This window comes from Mustela lutreola, chromosome 8 (genome assembly GCF_030435805.1).
Source record: "Mustela lutreola isolate mMusLut2 chromosome 8, mMusLut2.pri, whole genome shotgun sequence".
NCBI lineage: Eukaryota > Metazoa > Chordata > Mammalia > Carnivora > Mustelidae > Mustela > Mustela lutreola.
In genome coordinates, this window is record NC_081297.1 from 146110833 (window position 1) to 146129322 (window position 18490).

The window sequence follows — 18490 nt, forward strand, 5'->3', positions numbered from 1 at the left end:
CAGAAACAGCCCCTGCTGCCCTCAGTGTAGATGGGTTGTCTGGGGTTTGGACAGGTGGTGGAGGGGGTCCCACAGCAAAGCTGCCAGGGCACCTAGTGCCTTAGTTCTTGGTGGTTCTGTACTCAGGGCTCAGGCACTCACTGTCTGTCATCTTTGCGCAGGTGTCCCCCATATAGGATGGCATCTCGGATAACCCTCTTATTGTCCGTGACAGTCTAGTGAGCAAATCCAGTGAGATGTCTCCTGGGTCTAACTTCATTTTCTGTGAGAGACCCCTGCCAAGCCCCCAGAATAAACCAGTGGAGGTAACAAGCTCTGTGAGCAAGGATTTCATCCAGTGCTCTCCCCTAATGCCACCCATAGCTCCCAGCTGGGCCCAAGCCTGCCTGGGGGTCCTCAGTTCCACTGTTCCATGGAAGGCACAGATTCTGAAGGTCTCCAAGAAGTGAGAGTCAGCCCCTGCTGTCTGGAAGCTCGCAGTGTGCTTTGGAAGGTTCCTCTAATCCCCCCCAAAAAGTGGAGCCCTTTAGGTCTTACATGCTTGGGGCCCTGAGAATGGCAGAGGGGGCAGGCTGGGGGGCCCTGGGGAACAGCAAGCCCAGTGGACAGGGGAGATCGGGGAAAGCTTCCTGGAGGAAGGAATGTGGCTGGGCCCTGAACAATAGAACATGACTTTCCCATTCAAAAAACCCTTTTTATTTTGAAATAATTTTAGATCTATAGAAGAGTCTTAAGGTGGTACAGAGAGTTCCTCCATACACTTCTCCCAGTTTCCCTAGATGTGAATGCATTGCATAGCTATGATGCTTTTACCAAAACTAGGACATGAACACTGGTACAACACTATTACACTATAAACTTTATTTAGATTTCAGCAGTTTTTGATTATGGTCCTTTCTCTGTTCCAGAATCCCATGCACGCTGCCATGTTGCCTTTAGCTGTCAAGTGTCCATAGTGAACTTTGCCTGAACTTGAAAGTTTTGATTACTGGTTGAATATTCTGTAGAACGTCCATCAAGTTGGGTTTGTCTATGTTTTCTCACGATCAGCCTGGGGTTATGAATTATGAGATTGCAGCCCAGCTGATGGATCCTCAAGGGACCTGGGGTCACGTGGTGGTACCGTGACTTATTGCTGCCGATGCTGATCTTGAACACATGGTAGAGGGGATGGATGTCCGCCAAGTTTCTCCACCGTAAAGATGCTGGTCTTCCTTTTCCATATTCTGTTAGAAGAGAGACACAAGTCTAGCTCACGGTCAAGTAGAGGTGACTCAAGCTCTCCCTTCTAGAGGGAGGAACAGCAAAGAATTTGTGGGCACAGTTAAAACCACAGCATTAGTTAATAAAGATTTGGGGGGTATATTCAGGCCATGCAAAGGTCCCAATTCTTAAAGTTTTGTCTGCTAATTCGAGCATCTGTCTGTGGATCTTGCCCAGACTAATGATTCCTGAGGTGCTCTCATGGCAATTTTAAAATTCTTCCTTCCTCATACATTTATTATCTGGAATTGTTCTGTAAGGAAGATTCGTCCCTTCTCTGCCATTTATTTATTTTCTATCAGCACAGATTCATGCTTATTTATTTTACTCATTAGGTTAAAACCTAGTACTATCACTATTTATTTTGTGGCTCAGATTGTTTTAACTTTGTCCGCTGGGAGCTCTTTCAAGTTGGCTCCTGTGTTCTTTTGACATATCCGTATCTTTCCTTTGTTTGACTTCTTTGATTTCTGGCATTACAGGGTGTTCCAAGGCCATCTTGCATTTTCTTTGCCCCAGCCCTAGAACCAGCCATTTCTCCAGAGAGTTCTAACTCCTTTTATTTAGAAAATGAGATCTAGGTGACAGATGTGCTAGATGTTACTAGGGTATTACTACTTCTAGGTCCTCACAGTGGACAGGGTGAGGAAATATATGAATGTTCTCATCCATCTATATGCTATTTCTCTCTCTTATGTCTATATCCATCCAACCGTCCATCCAAAGTCCATCCATCCATCCACCCACCCAATGTCCGTCCATCCATCCATCCATCCAACCATCCATCCATGCATCCAACGTCCATCCACCCATCCAACCATCCATCCATCCACCTACTTAGCTATCATCTACTTATCTTCAAGAATCACTAGTTCATACTGATATGTCACCCCCCACCCCAGACTCTAATGCAGCAATGCATTATTTGTTCTTGTTTCCACCTGCTTATTTGTAACTTTTTCCTTTGACAAGGAGGAGCCTGGTTCCCATACCTGCAATCATGTGCATGTTCAATCCTGGTACCTCCACGAAGCAGTTTCAGAATTCTTGGTTGGACCCTTGTGAGAAACGAAGTTACCAACTAGAGTACACGGTTCCTGTGCAACCCTTTTTGTCTTTAGTTTGATTAAACCAAACTCTGCTTTCCAAGGTTAAATTGGTCAGGTCCTTTCTTCCAACCCAACTCAGGAGGTTATGTCATACATGTGCAGTGTAATTAGATTTTGTTGTCACAGTCTGCCTTACATCCTGGCATTCTCTGACATCTTAGTTGACTATTTTAAATTTGCCTGCAGCAAGCCACTCTCTGTAGTGTGCAGTTCTAAGCGTTTTCAGAAATGCAGAGTCATGTATCCACCACCCTAGTACCATAGGGAACTGTTCCATCACTTGAAAAATTCCCCTTCTTTGACCCCTTCTAAGTCATACTGTTTTCCAGAATGTCTGTATGTTTTTACAATCCCAGTGGCATCAAGTGAGTATTCCTCTCGGTTCACATCTTCATCAGAATTTGGTATTGCTCATTTTAAAAAATTTATCCATTTGAGAAGGTGCGTCTTGTATTTCTTTGTGGTTTTAATTTCCATTTCCCTAATGACTACTGGTGTTGAACATCTTTTCATATGCTTATTTGCCATTCACATATATTCTTTTAGGAAGCGTCTGTTCGTATTTTTTTGTCCTCTTCCTTAAAAATGTTTTTTGTTTTGTTTTGTTTTGTTTAAATGTTCCTTATGCTTTGGATTTAAGTCCTTAATTGAATATGTGATTTGCAAATCTTTTCTTCTAGTTGGTGGGTTGTCTTTTCATTCTCTTAACAGTTTCTCAGAGCAAAAGTTTCTAATCTTGATGAAGTCCAAAGCATCAATTTTTTCTTTTATGAGCCAGACTTTTGGTGTAGTACCTAAAAACTCATTGTCAGGCTAAAAGTCATGCAGATTTTCTCTGATGTTTTCTTGTAGAAGGTTTATAGTTTTATGTTTTACATTTAGGTCTATGATTCATTTGAAGTTAATTTTGGTATAAGGTGTGAGGTTTGTATAAGTTTCATGTTTTTATGTATGGATGCTGTTTCCATTGAGTTGTCTTTATATGTTTGTCAAAAATCAGTTGACTATATTTGTATGGGTATACTTTTGGGCTCTCAATTTTGTTCCATTGATCGATACGTCTGTCCTTTGCCAATATCTTACTCTCCTGATTAACTCTATGGGTAAATCTTGAAATCGAATAGTGGCAGTTATCCAATTTTGTTCTTCTTTTTCAGAATTGTTCTGGCTATTCTAGTTCTTTTACCTTTCCATATACATTTTTCAATGAGCTTGTTGACATATAAAATAGATCTTGTTGAGATTTTGATGGAGATTACATAGGATTTATAATCAGACTGGAAAAAAGTGATATTTTCACAATGTTTAGACTCACAATTCATGAAAAAACATTTCTCTCTCCATTTGTTTAGATCTTTGCTTTTTTTCATCCTTGTTCTACAGTTTTCATCATCCAGATCCTGTGCACATTTTGTTAGACTTATATCTAAGTATTTCACTGGGGGCTATATTTTAAATTGTATTGTGTTTTAAATTTTACGTTGCAGTTGTTCCCTGTGAATACGTAGGCACATGATTAACTTTTGTACTTTGTAATTCACTTAGCTTAGTTAGCCTTTTTGGTGTGTTCTTTGGAATTTATTATTAGATAATCATGTCATCTGCAAATAGAGACAATTTTATTTCTTCCTTTCCGTTTTTATTTTCCTTTTAATTTTTCTTGTCTTATTGCACTGTCTAGGACTTTCAGTATGACGACAAATAAGTGATGAGAAAAGACATGCTTGCCTTGTTCCTGATCTTAGGAGAAGACTTTAAATCTCTCATCATTTACTACAATGTTAGCTACAGTTTTTGTACGTGTCTTTTATTCAAAGAAATTCCTTTCTGCTCCTAGGTTGCCAAGAGTTTTTCTTAAGAATCAATGCTGAGGGGCACCTGGGTGGCTCAGTGGGTGAAGCCGCTGCCTTCGGCTCGGGTCATGATCTCAGGGTCCTGGGATCGAGTCCCGCATCGGGCTCTCCGCTCGGCGGGGAGCCTGCTTCCCTCCCTCTCTCTCTGCCTGCCTCTCTGCCTACTTGTGATCTTTCTCTGTCAAATAAATAAATAAAATCTTTAAAAAAAAAAAAAGAATCAATGCTGAATTTGTCAAGCATCGTCTTCTGCATCCAAAGACGTGATCATATATTTGACATGGTAGGTCTAAGTGTGGATATCTTTGAGAGTTTATCCTCTTGAGAGTTCACTGAACTTCTTGGATACACAGATTTGTGTTTTTCTTCAAGTTTGGGGAGTTTTTTGGCTATTGTTTCTTTGAGTCTTCTTTCTGCCTCCCCCCACCCATCCACCTCCTCCTGGGACTCACATTGTGTGTATGCTGGTATGCCTGAGGATACTCCACATGTCTCTGAGGCTTTGTTCATTCTTCTTATTTTTTCTTTTTGTTCTTCAGACTGCATGATCTCAATTTACTTATCTTCAGGTTTTAGGATTCTTTCTTTTGCATCATCAATTCTGCTGTGAAGATCCTCTAGTGAAATTTTAATTTTGGTTACAGTTTCAAACTCCAGAATTTTTACTTGGTTCTTTTAAATATTTTTAATCTCTTTAATACTTTTAATATTCCCAATTTGGTGAGACCTTATTCTCACGACATGGGTTTCTTTAGCTATCTGACTATATTTTAAATGGTCAAAGCTTTTATCTACTACATCCAACATCTGGGCTTACTCAGGAACAGTTTTATTGATTACTTCCCCCGCCCCATGTATGGGGCATACTTTCTTCTTCTTCATTTTTTAAAAAAAGATTTTATTTATGAGAGAGAGAGAGAGAGCAAGCACAGTAAGAGGAACAGAGAGAGGGAGGGACAAGCAGACTCCATGCCAAGCACCAAACCTGACATGGGGCTCCATCTCAGCACCCTGAGATCATGATCTGAGCTGAAGCCCAGAGTCAGATGCTTAACCAACTGAGCCACCCAGGCACCCCCTTTCTTACTTCTTTTTACATTTTTTAATTTATTGTTAAGCACTGGACATTTTAAATAATATAATGTGGCAACTTTGGAAATAAGATTCTTCCCCCTCCCTTTGTTATAGTTGCTTGTTGTAATTATTCATTTAGTGCCTTTTCTGAACTAACTCTTTAAAGTCTATATACTTTGTCCTATGTGGCCAGTGAAGTCTCTTTTCAGTTAGCTTAATGGTTGGTTAATGATTAGGCAGAGACTTCCTTAAACACTTGGAACTAATAAATCTCCCAATCTTTGCTGACAGCTCTGTGTGCATGTGGAGTCATGTCCTCAGCACTGAGCCAGGGAGAACAAACTCTGCTTTAGCTTTTATCTCCTGCCAGTGCAGAGTCTTAAGTTCAGTCAAAGATGAGAGCTTAGGGCCTTGTCATATCTTTTCTGAGCATGCACACATGCCTGGGCATGTGCCAGCCCTAGGCACATACATGGACTTCTAGGTCTCCAGGAAATCTTGGGAACTTTTCAAAGTCTCTATGAACATCTTATTGCCCAACTCTGCCTTTTAAGCTCTCTTAAATTGGTTGACTTAACTGTCACCTCTACCCCAATCAGCCACAAAGTTAAAATATTTGCTTGTAATTGTTTTTGACAAATGTAGCCTCTATACTCCAAGGAAAAGATCTTTTGGTACCTGAGCAATTTCCGAGTCAGTTCAAATACTGTCTTCCAAAGGGGGTCCTCCGGGGAATCACTCGGCAGGTCAAATATGACAATTCTCTGCGAGTGAGGCTTTGAAAACGCTCCAGCTCTATTCTACTTCCTTTGGTGACTGCCACAGTGCAGTGGGAGTGCAGACCGTTATTTTTCAAAGCTATCGCGGAGCTGGAGAGTGGCTCTTTGGACTAGAACAAGTTGAGATGTCACAAAGTGTGCTCTTTTTTTTTTTTTCCCCTAAAATTCAGCTGCTTTTCTTGAATAAATGCTCCTTGGATTCCTGTATAAACATTGGGTTAATTTCTAGAATTCTGAAGAAGTGGATTCTGACAGTGTTTCCCTTCACGCAGATGTACTGCAGGCTTGGCATGTATTTCTGCCTCTCCCCGCAGGAGCAGAGACTTTTATTTTCGTGTTCCACTCCCTCACCTGCACTGGGTTCCAATTAGTGCCCCCCGGGCTACAGCTTTGTCATCCTATTGCATATTACTGTTCAGCTCCCTCTGAGAGATGGGAGATGGGTTCTGGCAGAGTTTCAGCAGTGGCTGCTGCTCTCTCCTTCCAGCCAGTACCACTGGGGAAACAGAAGGGGTGGGGGAGAGTTTCTCTGGATTCTCCCTGACCTCTGTGAGCTCCCGGTGGGGTTCCTGAATGATGCAGACACCCCTATGTCAACAGCTCCCAGAGCATCCCCATTCTCAGGCTTGCCTTCAGCAATTACTTAGAATTTTCCAGTTGAATCCTCTTACTGCTTGTCTGATGTCTGGGGGTCACTATTGCAGGGGAGCAAACACTTGGGTCTGCTGCTCCCTCCAGGCACCTGTCTCCCCCAGACTCTGGTGAGTTTGTGGTGGGTTCCATTCTCAGATGCATTTAAGAAAAGACGTTAATTTGCGTTTGTCCTGTCATACAACTGGAGTGATGCTCTTTGCAGCTGCCTCCAAGAAGCCAAAAACCACAGGTGCTTCTCAAGTCTCTACTGCGTCCTGCTTGCTAGCCAATAGCGCATTGGCCAAACTAGGTCACATGGCCGACTTACGGATTCAGGAGTGGGGAAATGGACGTTACCTCTTCAGAGACAGGAACTCCAAGATATGATGGAAGGGGCATGGGCATGTGAGGGTGAGATGAATGAAGCCATTTGTTCTGAGGCACTCCCCTGGAGGTGGAGAGATGCGGACTTGAACCTCGTAGCATGATGGGATTCGGAGGGGATGCTGCACTCAGCTAGTGGGGCTCAGGGAAGGCTGCCCCCAACTGAAGACACCTGACTGGGATACAGGGCCCAAGAAAGAGGAGGAGGGCATGGCGGTCCCATCTGGGACTCCCCCATCTTTTGGTAGCAGCCCAGGCCTCTCAGCCTCCTGGCTTGGACTCTCATGGCTCTGGAGCACACCCCTCCTTCAAGCCCTTGCTGAAGTCCGGTCTTGAGGTCCAGGCCCAGACTTTGAGCTTAGCGCCGGGGCACTCTGGGCGCCCATAGACCGAGGGCTTCTCCCACCAGAGCCTTGACTCTCCCCTTTTTCGATTGTTTGCGACCTACCGTCTTTAGAGCTCTGGGGGGCAAGTGTGTGTTTGAACTCTGGGCCAGGCACAGAATGGGCTGGCTGGCTGGCTGGGGCCATGGACTGATGGTCCCAGGAAGAGGGCAGGGGGGCTCGGTCCAGAGAGGTAAGTTGCAACCCCCGGGGGCTGGCCAGGGGAAGGCTGGACATCCCAACCCTCAGCCCAGCACTGCTCTGACTTGGGCTTGAAGGGTCCGGGCATCAGGAGAGTGGCTGGCCTACTTCTTCTGGGCTTAAGGGAGGGGATGGCTAATAGCCCACTCACCGGCATCCCTCGGCTTGGAAGTTGTGCTAACTCCTGAGAAACCCCACTGCTGAGCCCAGCCCAGGGACAAGTCGCATGGGCTCGAGAAGGAGAAGAGATGTGGGCACTTGCTGGGGCCATGCTCCACACTAGCTCTTTCCACACTCGGCTCTCCCAATGTCCTCTGAGGTGAGACTGAGCCCCATCTACAGATGTGGAAATTGAGGCTCAGACTGGGGAAGTGACTCGGCCGGGTTTCATGGTAGAGCTGGAGCTCGAACCCAGTCTCAGTAACACCACAGCGATCCTGAAAATGCCACCTGTGCACCTGCCTCGCCTTGGCCAGCTGTGAGCCCACACTGGTCCCATGTTGGGTCAGGATGAGCTGTTTGCCTCTGGAAGCCCCTTCTTGACCGGGAGGCTCTCCAAACCCCTCGATGGCAGACCCGAAGACCACTGGACAGCGCGAGACTAAATGTCTGACTCAGCCTTGGGTGTCAGGACGGCCGTCTGCAGGACGCGGCTGAGGCGTGATCCGAGGGGCACTGCGGGGTGGGCGGGAGGAACAGCAGGGGCAGAGTGTGAGGCCGTGGGAGGGGGTGCTCCGGGAAGGCCGAGGGTGGGCACATGGCGTAGGTGGGGGACAGGGTTGGGCACACAGGCAGGGCCTCGAACGTTGGGGCAGGGGCATAGGCACATGGGAAGGGCATCTACTCGCCCCTCACTCCTAAGAAGAGCTGTTGAGGCCGAGGGCATCCCTGCTGCACAGCACCCACTTGGGGTGTCCTTCTCTCTCCTTCTCCCTGAACTCAGGCTGCCCGAGCACCCATTCCCCGGCAGCGGGCATCTTCCTCCCCAGGGCCTCTGGAGTCTTGGGACCCCCCCACCCCAGCCCTGCCCGGCCGGAGCCCCTCAGCCTCATCCTTGATGTCCCGTTGCCAGGCTGGGGACGTGTGACCGAGGGGCAGGAAGCCCCCCACCGCTGCCTGCGCTTCCCACGGGGCCTCCCCCCGCCCCAGCACTGGCCTCTGCGTCGCCGTCTCCACAGTGGGGCTGGGAAGCTGGTGCGGCCGGTGGGACAGAGCGCCCACGGGACAGTTCGCTCCGGCCCCTGCTTCCGGAGAACTCAGTGAGGACCGCAGGTAAGGGGAGGAGAAGCCACGGCGGCTGCCCGGGCCCCCGCGGGGCCTCCAGGGGTAAACGAAGCCCTGCGCATCTGCACAGGCGCCGCCAGGCTGGGTGGTCCGACCCGCGCGCATCACAGCTGCACAGAGAGCAGACGACCCGGCGTAGGTCAGGTTCAGAGAAAAATCACGGGCGATGAAGCGGAGAGAAGATTCCACACCCGGTTCCAAAGTGGGCAGCAGGGGCTCCCTGTGGCCAAGCCGGGGGTGGGGGGCGCTGGGCCTGGGCCGACCCGCAAGGCCAGAGTCCGGCAGGGGGGCCTCCGCCTGGCTCAGAGCTGGCACAGCCTCCCTGTGAGCCACCCCCCGCCCCCAGCCTGGGGTCCGGTGTGAACTGAAGCTGGAACCCAGGACACAAGGAGATGGAGGGGACGGGGAAACATGTTCATGGACAGAGAGGGCCTGTGGTGGCCGTTGCTCCTCTTCCCACACCTCATGCACTTGAGCCCGAAGCCTCCCTGAACTCTGGCCACTTCAGCCCGTGGCCTACGTGGACCCTGTGCAGGGCTGGGAGGGGTCTGGGCCCACGGGCTTCTCCACCGGAGCCACCTGGACCGGGGTGACAGTGGGGGCTCCTTGCACTCACCCCTCCCTGACAATCTGTGGCCACGCAACTCAGGGGTAGTTAGCCCGGCTGCCTCTCCCTACTCCCTTCTAGAACCTTCCAGAAGGCAGCAAACTCTGTCTCCAATTTGCTTCACGAAAGGTGGTGAGGACTGCAGGGATTTAAAAGTTCTCTGAGCTTGTCAGACCCTGTCATGTCTGAGGAAGTGTCCCTCCCCCAACGGTCACCGACAGGTGCCTCCAGTCAGCTGCCAGTGGGGCCGGAACGAGGCCGGACTTAGGCGTGAGCTGGTGCCCGTGTCTCCAGGGCAGAGAGGCGGCCGTGCGGACATGCCCAGCAGAGGCACCGACTTCACCCAGGACACAGGAAGGCCTTCTGGGTTCCCCAGGCTCTTATGAGTAAAAACCTCCAGGAATCCCAAGTTTTTAAGCATTTTATCATTGGGGGTTCTTATGAACACTTAAGAATCATTCCCACAAAGACTAACAGCTTTATTTGCTCCAACCAAATGCAGGGTCTCATGGCTCGGGGGGCCCCGAAGCTGCCTGCAGACGCCCCTCCCGTGTCGGAACCGCGGGGCAGCTCTGAGCCTTCATCGCTGGGAAGGACACAGGGCTAGCTGTGTTTCTGGAGACACGCTGAACATTCATGACCCTCCCCCCAACCCCCACCCCGATTTTGGGATTTCGTTAGTCTTAGGGACAGGCCTCGTGATCCCGGCTGGTCCCCGCCGGATGCGCCACAGCAGTCACCTACTGGAGGAAGGCCCGGAGGAAGTCGTTGTAGGAGATTTTAGAAGACAGCGTCTTGTCGTAATACTCCAGGATGTGGAAGAACTCCTCCTCCGAGAGGTTGATGCTGTACTGTCTCAGGACCTGCCGGACAGAGCCCCCCAGACAGAGCGCCCGCTGGCCTCCGTGCGCTCGAGGAGGTGGGCTGCCAGCCAGAGGCCGGCCACGTGCAGCCCCTCCGGCGCCCAGTCCCAACTTCCCACCTCCAAAGCGGCCCCCAGCAGCCCTCTCCCCGCACTACACACGCCCCCCCCCTCCCCCCACCGCTTCCCTCCCTCCTGCCTCCTCTCTCCTCTGCCCTCACCCTGCCAAGGGTCAGAGCATGCACCGTGGGTGTCAAACTGGAGACTCTTCCTGTCCTGTGGAAGCTGCTGGTTCTCCCCACCCCTCCCCGAATAGAAGGTTAAGAACCATCGCCTCCCTGCAGGGTAGTGGGGCTGGTCAACACGTTCAGGCACGGTAGACGGACAGGGAATAGAGCTCTAGGTGGGAGACTGGCCACAGGGCCTTAACGAGGGCGGGGCCTCAGGGCGCAGCCCACCTGGGAGGAGGGCAGGACAGCAGGTGCAGGGAGCTGGGTGTGGCTGACCGGACAGTACCACGGCCCATGGCTGCAGCGGCTGACCCTCCCCCTCAGTGAGCAGACTCCCTGGTCTTCACCAGGCTGCTATGTGTGCAGCTAAAAGGCCACACTTCTCAGCCTGTCTCGGAGCTAGGTATGTTCTAGCCAGTTAAACCCAAGTGAGAACATGATGGACGACCTCTGGGAAGCCTCCTCTAAATTAAAGGCGCTGGCCCCTTTGGATTACAGATGTGATGCTGGGGCCCCAGCAGCCACCACAGACCACGAGGCAACCTTGTGGAAGGAAGCCAGGTGCTTCCTGGCTTCCTCTCACCAGATAAAAATTTTTATCCTCTCACCAGATAAAAATGTACTACTCAAAACATCAGACCAAGGTGCCTTTGTGAGGAAAAAGCAAAACAAGGACAACATCACTTTGTAAGAAAGAAAACAGAAGAGGTTTATCTACCTCTTCTGGTAGAGGAGATGGTAGGATGGTAGAGCGAGAACAGTGGGGTCCCCAGTGACTGTCCAACACCGCGCCAGCTCTCGCTAGCCCAGGGCCTCTTTTACGTGACAGAAAAACAGACTTCCACCACGTTTAAGTTGCTGGGTTCCCCCCGTGACATGCAGCGAAGACAGACCCTAGTAGATGGTCTCCCTCATAAGTAAAAGTAAAGATTAAGTTATGGATTTCCTATCTTGGAAATACATGTGTTATAATTTGTTTCTAACAGGAGTCTAGAACACGGGGCTGGAAGAGCCCGAGATTCCTCCCGGCAGTGGACGACAGGCCCCGCCAAGGAAGCTGAGCCTGCGTATCCCAGACTCCCAGCTCGTCTCCGAATCTGGCTGTCGAGGCCGCATCTACCTTTTGAGACCCCCGCCCCCGGATCCTGGGATGCAGACAGGGTCCTGTTGCCTTCCGCTCTTGGCCTGGAGGCGGAAGGAGAAGGCCAGGCTGAGCGCTGACTTGAGCCCGAAGTAAACAGAAACAGTTTGAGCTGGAAAGCCACCAGGGGTGGGGTGGGGGGCCTGCGGGCAGGTTTCCCCGGGGCAGCTGCTGGGATATCCCCCCGTCTTCCGGCAGCCCCATCGGCAGCCCCACCAACTTCTGCTCGTGTTCCCGACTGGAAGGGAGAGGGTTTTACTTTTAAAATTTGTTTTAATTGAAGGCAGAGAGGAACCTGAGGAAAACATTTTTGGAAGTGCATTTTGAGGTCATCACCCTTTGACGTTTTGAGCGTTCTTCCTGGCGGCAACATGTGATTTTGAATCTAACGTTTGGATCGCAATAACTTTCTCAACCTCCACGGCGGGCGGGGGTGGAGAGAGTGGGTAGGCAGGAGATCAGGGCCCAGAATTTGCTAAGTCAGTGAGTTCTATGTGATTCGGGAAGTGGGAGTTCTGACTCAGACTTGAGTCTGGCCCATTTCTCTGGTCTGGAGGGGAAATGCCTGCGGTCGCCCCCCACTGACCCTGCATCCTAGGAGTGTTGCACACTCCTGTGGGCACGTCAGAGGCACCAGAGTTCACACTGCAGGGGAGAGCGGCTGGGCCAGCTGCTGTGGGGAGGGGGCCGGCGCCATGGGGAGGGCGGCTGGGGGAGAAAAGGGGCGACCGTCTCCCAGGAGGCAGCACTGGCCTCTGCTGGCCGAGGTCCTGTAGCTGGGACCCTGCTTTATTGAGCTCCTGCTCCGGGGGTCTTGCAAGGTGGACACAGGTCCTGGTTCCCCCATGGAGACCACGGGCCCAGCCTTGTGTGGGGTCCGGCCCGGGCTCCAAGCACCAGCGGCCCCTGGAGTGGTGTCCGGAGGGCTCAGGTCATGTTCCCCCAGGGTTCTAGAAAATTTCAGGGAGGAGAACCTGGAGTCTGCAGGTGAGCAGACTGTCTCTCTGGGGCACGGGTCCACCTCGGGGCCCCAAAGAAACGAGGTCCAGGATAGCCGCTCACACCTGGGCCTTTACCAGGGAGGTGAGGGCTCCTCTTTTGAGGTTTTCTGGCCACTGGCATGTGGCTGGTTCTCCCGGTGCAGACGTAACAGACACCCAAGAGCTGAGCTCACCTTCCTGAAATCAGCCACGTTTAGAAGCCCCGTCCCGCCCTCATCGTGGGCTTTGAAGGTGCGCCGCATCGGTCTCCAGCAGTGCACAATTTTGGGTTGAATACGCAGTAAAGCTGAATAAAAGGAAGAAGTCTCAGCACCAGATTCTTTCTGGAAAAAAAAAACACAAAAACCAAGAAGCGGTGAGAATGGAGCTTCTGAATGAGTAGCGCCGGTCAGACAGACTCAGCCCTGCGGCCGCGAGCTCCCCTTGAGGACCTTCGGCCTGTTCTGCCCCTGCTCATCCCTACCCTGGGCTACCTTGGCCCACTGCCCTCCAGAACGAGGCCTCCAGGCAGAGCTCATCGCCACACCGGCAGATCACCAACCCTGCTGCTCCTTACCTGTCACTTACTACCCCCCCGCCCCGCCCGCTCCACCCCCCCCCCCCCCCCCCCGCCCAGGAAGGTGGCAGCCTTGATCCCCATTTCACAGAGTGGGGGACGGGAGGCTCAGGGAAGTGATGGGGCAGGACCAGGACAGATCCAGGCTCTGCTCCTCTCAGGTTAGGGAGGAGAGAGGGGCCAGGGAGAGACAGCCGGCTGACCGCAGAATACTCTGAGGTGAAGATTTCAGTTTGGGTCTTCTAAGTAGGTTATGATAATGAACAGAGTTGTTTTTTTTTTTTTTTTTAAATCACAAGGTTGTAATTATATCTTGTAATTAGATAGTACACTACACTGTGATTATTTCATTTAGGTGCTATTAGATTGAAAACAAGATATTTTAGCATGATTTCACCTTAACACATGTCTGAGTATCACAGAGGTGAACTGTCGGCAATAGTGTGTAACACATTTTGGGGAATTTAATTTTAACATGGCGTTACATAAAACAAATTAGTGCAAAGTTAAATTGCTTTCAATTTTCCCACCACTTAGCACTTATGATGGAAACTCACCAGATACCCTGTAGCTTGAGTTAGCTCCCGATCTACCCAATCTACACTCGAGAAAGGAAGGATTCTGTGCTTTCCTGGCTCTTCCCACGCCCATGCGCGGCTCTAGAAAGGCTCTTCCCATCCTCGCTTAGGAAGCTTGGGCGTGGCCGGAAAGCCGAGTCCCACCTCGCTTCCCCAGAGAGCTGTCTCTGAGGCCGAAGGTTGCGGAGAAGATCCCCAAAGAACTAGAAAAAGGAATGGCGGGGCTGGAACACGGACCAGGACCAGCACCAGGCAGGGTAGGCCTTCTGGAGGTGCTGGCCGCACGCTTTCCTAGGAAAGGCCCTGAGAATTGTCTCCCACCTACACTGGCACTCAGGGTAGGGACGGGGTGGCAGGCCGGACTCTTTCAGAAGCACAGGGTGGCAGCTGTAGTCCCTCCTGGCGTAATGTCCAGAGCTGGGGCCGGGTTGGGGGCGGCGGTGAGACAGCACACGGGCAGCGCTGGTATCTGCCCTGAGGCTCAGCTCCCAGTGGGGCCGTCTTGGAGCACCTGTCGCTTCACTGCCAGGAGACTAGGAGTCAGCTTTTTGACCCCTCGGTGCAGATGGGCAGTCTCTGCACAGGGGAGAGCTCAGAAGGGGCCTTAGAACCCAGAAGCTTCCTCCCTCATTTTCAGGAGGGGAAACTGAGGCCCGGAGAGGGGGAGGAAGGCTAGAGCTGGCAGGGGCCTTGCGGGCTGTGCAGTTTCCAGAGCTCACACCTGTGCTCCTGAGTCCCCTGAAGATGTAAGCAAGACAGTCTTCTCTCCGCTCACAGCAAAACCGAGCTAGAGAAACAACTGTCTTAATCTTAGCCTTTTCTGCCGTCGCTTGGCCTAAGCCTCTGATGCTAGCTCTCGTCTAAAGTAGGAACCGCACCAAGACAACACCCAATTTTGCACAAAATCACATGCAAATTCAGCTGCATAGAAACGTTCTGCATGGGATCTACTGTTTGCTGGGTTGAGCCAGCATGATCCTGCTGCTGCCGGGCATGACCGGGACCCACGGGGAGCGGCTGGGGCAGTCCGGGTCCGCCCTGCACGCTGGTCCCTGCAGCTGTGTCCTGGGGTGGCTGGAGCCAGCTGTTTGCCCCCCGAGCTGGCCACGCTAGCCGCACTTGCCCTTCAGTTCAGTATCACAGATGATGGGAGAACTGCGATCCGTGAGCACACTGGTTGGACTGGGTGTGAGTGAGGATCACAAAACTGATAAATAATGGAGAGAAAAGGTAAAAACCCAGAATGGTGACGTCCACCTGCTATTTAGGCATCTTTCGGTTCTCATTCCTCTTCAAAAAAACAAAAAGGAAATTGTAGACAATGCATTGTGGGTACAGTTTACCCAAGAAAGATGATGAGTCTCCAACCCCCCCCCTTCCGACAACCCAGAGGAAAGGGTCTGGCCTGCCTCAGATGCTTGAACATACATGGATGTTTCCATTAAAAATGTTTCACTTTGGGGCACCTGGGTGGCTCAGTGGGTTAAAGCCTCTGCCTTCAGCTCAGGTCATGATCCCAGAGTCCTGGGACGGAGTCCCGCTTCAGGCTCTTTGCTCAGCAGGGAGCCTGCTTTTCCTTCTGCCTGCTACACCCCCTGCTTGTGCTCTCTCTCTTTCTCTCTTTCTCTGACAAATAAATAAATAAAGTCTTAAAAAAAAAAAAAAGGGAGAGATGTACATTGTTCTGGGTTATCCTGGGGGACCCAATCCAATCACCTGAGTCCTTAAAACACAGACTCTTTCGTAGTGAAAAAAAAAAATAATTTCACTTCTGTTTGCAAAACAGGTGTCTCCTGGTGCTGGGGGAGGAGCCAGAGAGCTGGGCTACTGTCCCCAGTCTTGGGTCTCCAGGGGCTTACGGGGCTCCAGAAGGAGAGAAAGAAAATCTCTGAGTCATTTCCAAGGAAGGAAATTTTGAGCTGTTTGCGACGCTCTCAAAGCCTTTACCTGTTCTTTTGCCTCCCTGAGGAAGCCACCAGCTTGCTGGCTTTGTGCCCATTGAGCAGACCCTGGGGGTCGTGTGCCCGCCTGGAAAGTGCTGGGGCTCTACAGGCCTTTATGTAATGGAGAAGACGGGACAACAGAGACGCGCTCGACAAGTGTCTACACACTCGCACTATGCGTACATGCACACATCACACAAGCGCAGTACACACGCACTATCATGGGAACACGTGCACACATCATGAGAGTCATGTGTACACACCCACACACGCAGATCACACGAATACAGTACACACCCATCACACCTGTCCACATATATTGCACATGTGTGATATACAGATACCATGATTATCATGCACGTGTGATTTGCATGTATATGTGTATAGACAAAATATGAGCCCATTTTCAGGGTCCGAGGGGAGGTGGCAGTGAGACTGGGGACATCTGACAGGAGGGTCCTCACTGGCCAGCGGCCCCTCCCAGAGGCTCTGTGCCCACTGTGCCCAACATGGCTATGAAGCCTGACGATCTGAATTTACAATGACTTGAGAGAGGAGAGAAAGCCTTTGGGCCTGGCCAAAAGGGCCAGGCATCACCGGAGGGTGACTCTGCCTACCATCTTATGCGCGTTCTGAATTTTCATTCTCTGCATCAGGGGGGTTTCCTTCGCTTTCAGCAGGAGGACACAGCTCTGGATGAAGTCGCAGTACGCAAACCTCCCGTTGTTCTTCAGATCGTACTTCACGATGAGCTGCTGGCTTTCCTCTTTGCTTATGTCCAGACTGAACTTCTCCACAAGAGCTAAAGACAGAAATACCAGTTCAGCTGCTGGCGATCTGCTCGCTCATTCATTTGTTCATGCCCGCATGCATTCATCTCCGGCCAAGGGGCTCGGGGCTGGGTCCTGGCTCACAGGCTCGCGGTGGGTGTGGCTGGACAGACACAGAAGCAGACAGGCAGAGGCACGGCAAACTGCGTGCGGCGAGGAGGAAGGGGTCCCCTGCATCCTGCTGGGCCCTCGCTGGCCTAGTGTTGGCCGGCTGTCAGGTTTTGCAGCCGCCACTGCTGTGGTCCCAGCAGTACAGTCAGAGCACAGAGGAAGCCGTGCTGGCAACAGGGAGGGACAGAGTTGGAGCGCTGCTTGCTAAGGCTGGGGAGGAAAAGCACCGAAGTGGACTTTCTGTATATAAACGGTGCCTTCAAACCAAACACAGGCTGGAAGACACCAGGTGCAATGTGCAACCCGAGGTCCTTCTGCCTTTGCACGGAAGTGACAGCAGATCGCGATGCTGACCAGGACATACAGGGCGGGACGGGGCTGGGCTGGGGAGCGTCCAGGGGCGGCCCAACTCTGCTGTTCTGACTTGCAGAAAGTCATCAGCAGGGCTCAGAACATACAGAAGGACTTCTGAAACTTAATAAGTATATATTTTATAGCATGGAATTTTGGATGTGCTACTGAAGCCAGACAAGCTGAGCAGGATAATGGATGGGCGGCTTCAGCAGGTTCCAGGGTAAAAACTAAACACAGCGACGAGACAAGCTAAGGTTCATCAGCCTCAAAATCAAAAGAATTAACTAAAAACCAAATGGAACTCAAACATGCATTAAAACCAACATTGCTGATTTGGTTTTAGCAAAACATGTCATGTAAAATCAGTGGAACAATGCTTGATTATTATTGATTTCATCTTTTATATTTCATTTAGAAATGGTTATTTTTCATAGGAGCTGTTCACTTACAGGGTTCACACCTTGTTTTGTTCGCACACTTTAAACCCGTGATTATCATGAAAGTGATTTATATGAATATTGGAGGTTCTTGAGAAAAACATTTTCCTTAAAAAGGGACCTAAAGATTAGTCAGGAGGAGGGGGAGCTGACCACAGGGGGCTTCAAGCAGGGGAGTGACAAGGTCAGATTTACCTTTATGTAACATAAAATGCTGCATAAATCACATGCAACCATGAGGAGAACTAGAAACCCAGATGATGTCATTTGAATAGCTCATCAGAGCGATCAATAGGGCAAAGAAGATGCCCTGGGTGGGCTGGCCTGTCCGCAGCCGTGGCCCTCCTCCGCCGGTCCCATCTCCACCAGCTCTCCAAGCCTGTGAACCTTTCATGCCGCCCGGAGACCACAAGCAAGTCCGTGATTTCTAACGCTGAGAATGCCATGGTGTGCAGACTCGGTCATGTGGGTGTGAACGTGCCCCGTGGTGGGTTGAGGTGCCTTAGGAATTCTTGTCCCGCGAGGCAGCATTTATGGAGGTCCCCAGCCTGCCACGGGGCGGGGTGGGGGGGGAAGGGAATGGGCTTGTGCCAGCAGGTGACACTCTGAGGAGAACGCACCCAGGAATTCAGCCGCGGTGACCTCGCCCTGCTTGCTCATGTCCTTCTCTTTGCATTCCTTCAGGAACTCTCGCCAGCAGCCCTGAACCTGCTTCCGGAGCTTGCTTTCGATGGGCTCACAGTTCTGCAAGGGCAGCGGGCCTGGCGCCGAGCCGACGCTGGTGGGGGTCTAGAGAGAAAGGAACAGAAATTGTCTTGTAATGAGAGATTCAAAATGGAAACCATGATACAAACTTACAGGCAGGGCTCAGGTTTGG

General features: G+C 50.9%; 1 protein-coding gene across 6 annotated transcripts in view; it reads right to left on the reverse strand.

Moving 5' to 3' along the window:
- Nucleotides 1-10028: 10028 nt before the first annotated feature.
- EFCAB6 (EF-hand calcium binding domain 6) overlaps nucleotides 10029-18490 on the reverse strand; it is a 219775-nt gene continuing 211313 nt past the window's right edge. For 5 of the 6 annotated variants that reach the window (XM_059187204.1, XM_059187201.1, XM_059187202.1 and 2 more), the window contains 4 exons: nucleotides 18234-18402; nucleotides 16499-16683; nucleotides 12978-13127; nucleotides 10029-10433 (listed from right to left, as the gene is read on the reverse strand). In XM_059187204.1, the coding sequence (XP_059043187.1) occupies nucleotides 10311-10433; nucleotides 12978-13127; nucleotides 16499-16683; nucleotides 18234-18402 (627 nt within the window). In that variant the 3' untranslated portion in view covers nucleotides 10029-10310. Of the gene's footprint in view, nucleotides 10434-12977; nucleotides 13128-16498; nucleotides 16684-18233; nucleotides 18403-18490 lie in introns of those variants that run through there. The other variant, XM_059187200.1, reaches the window with a different exon arrangement.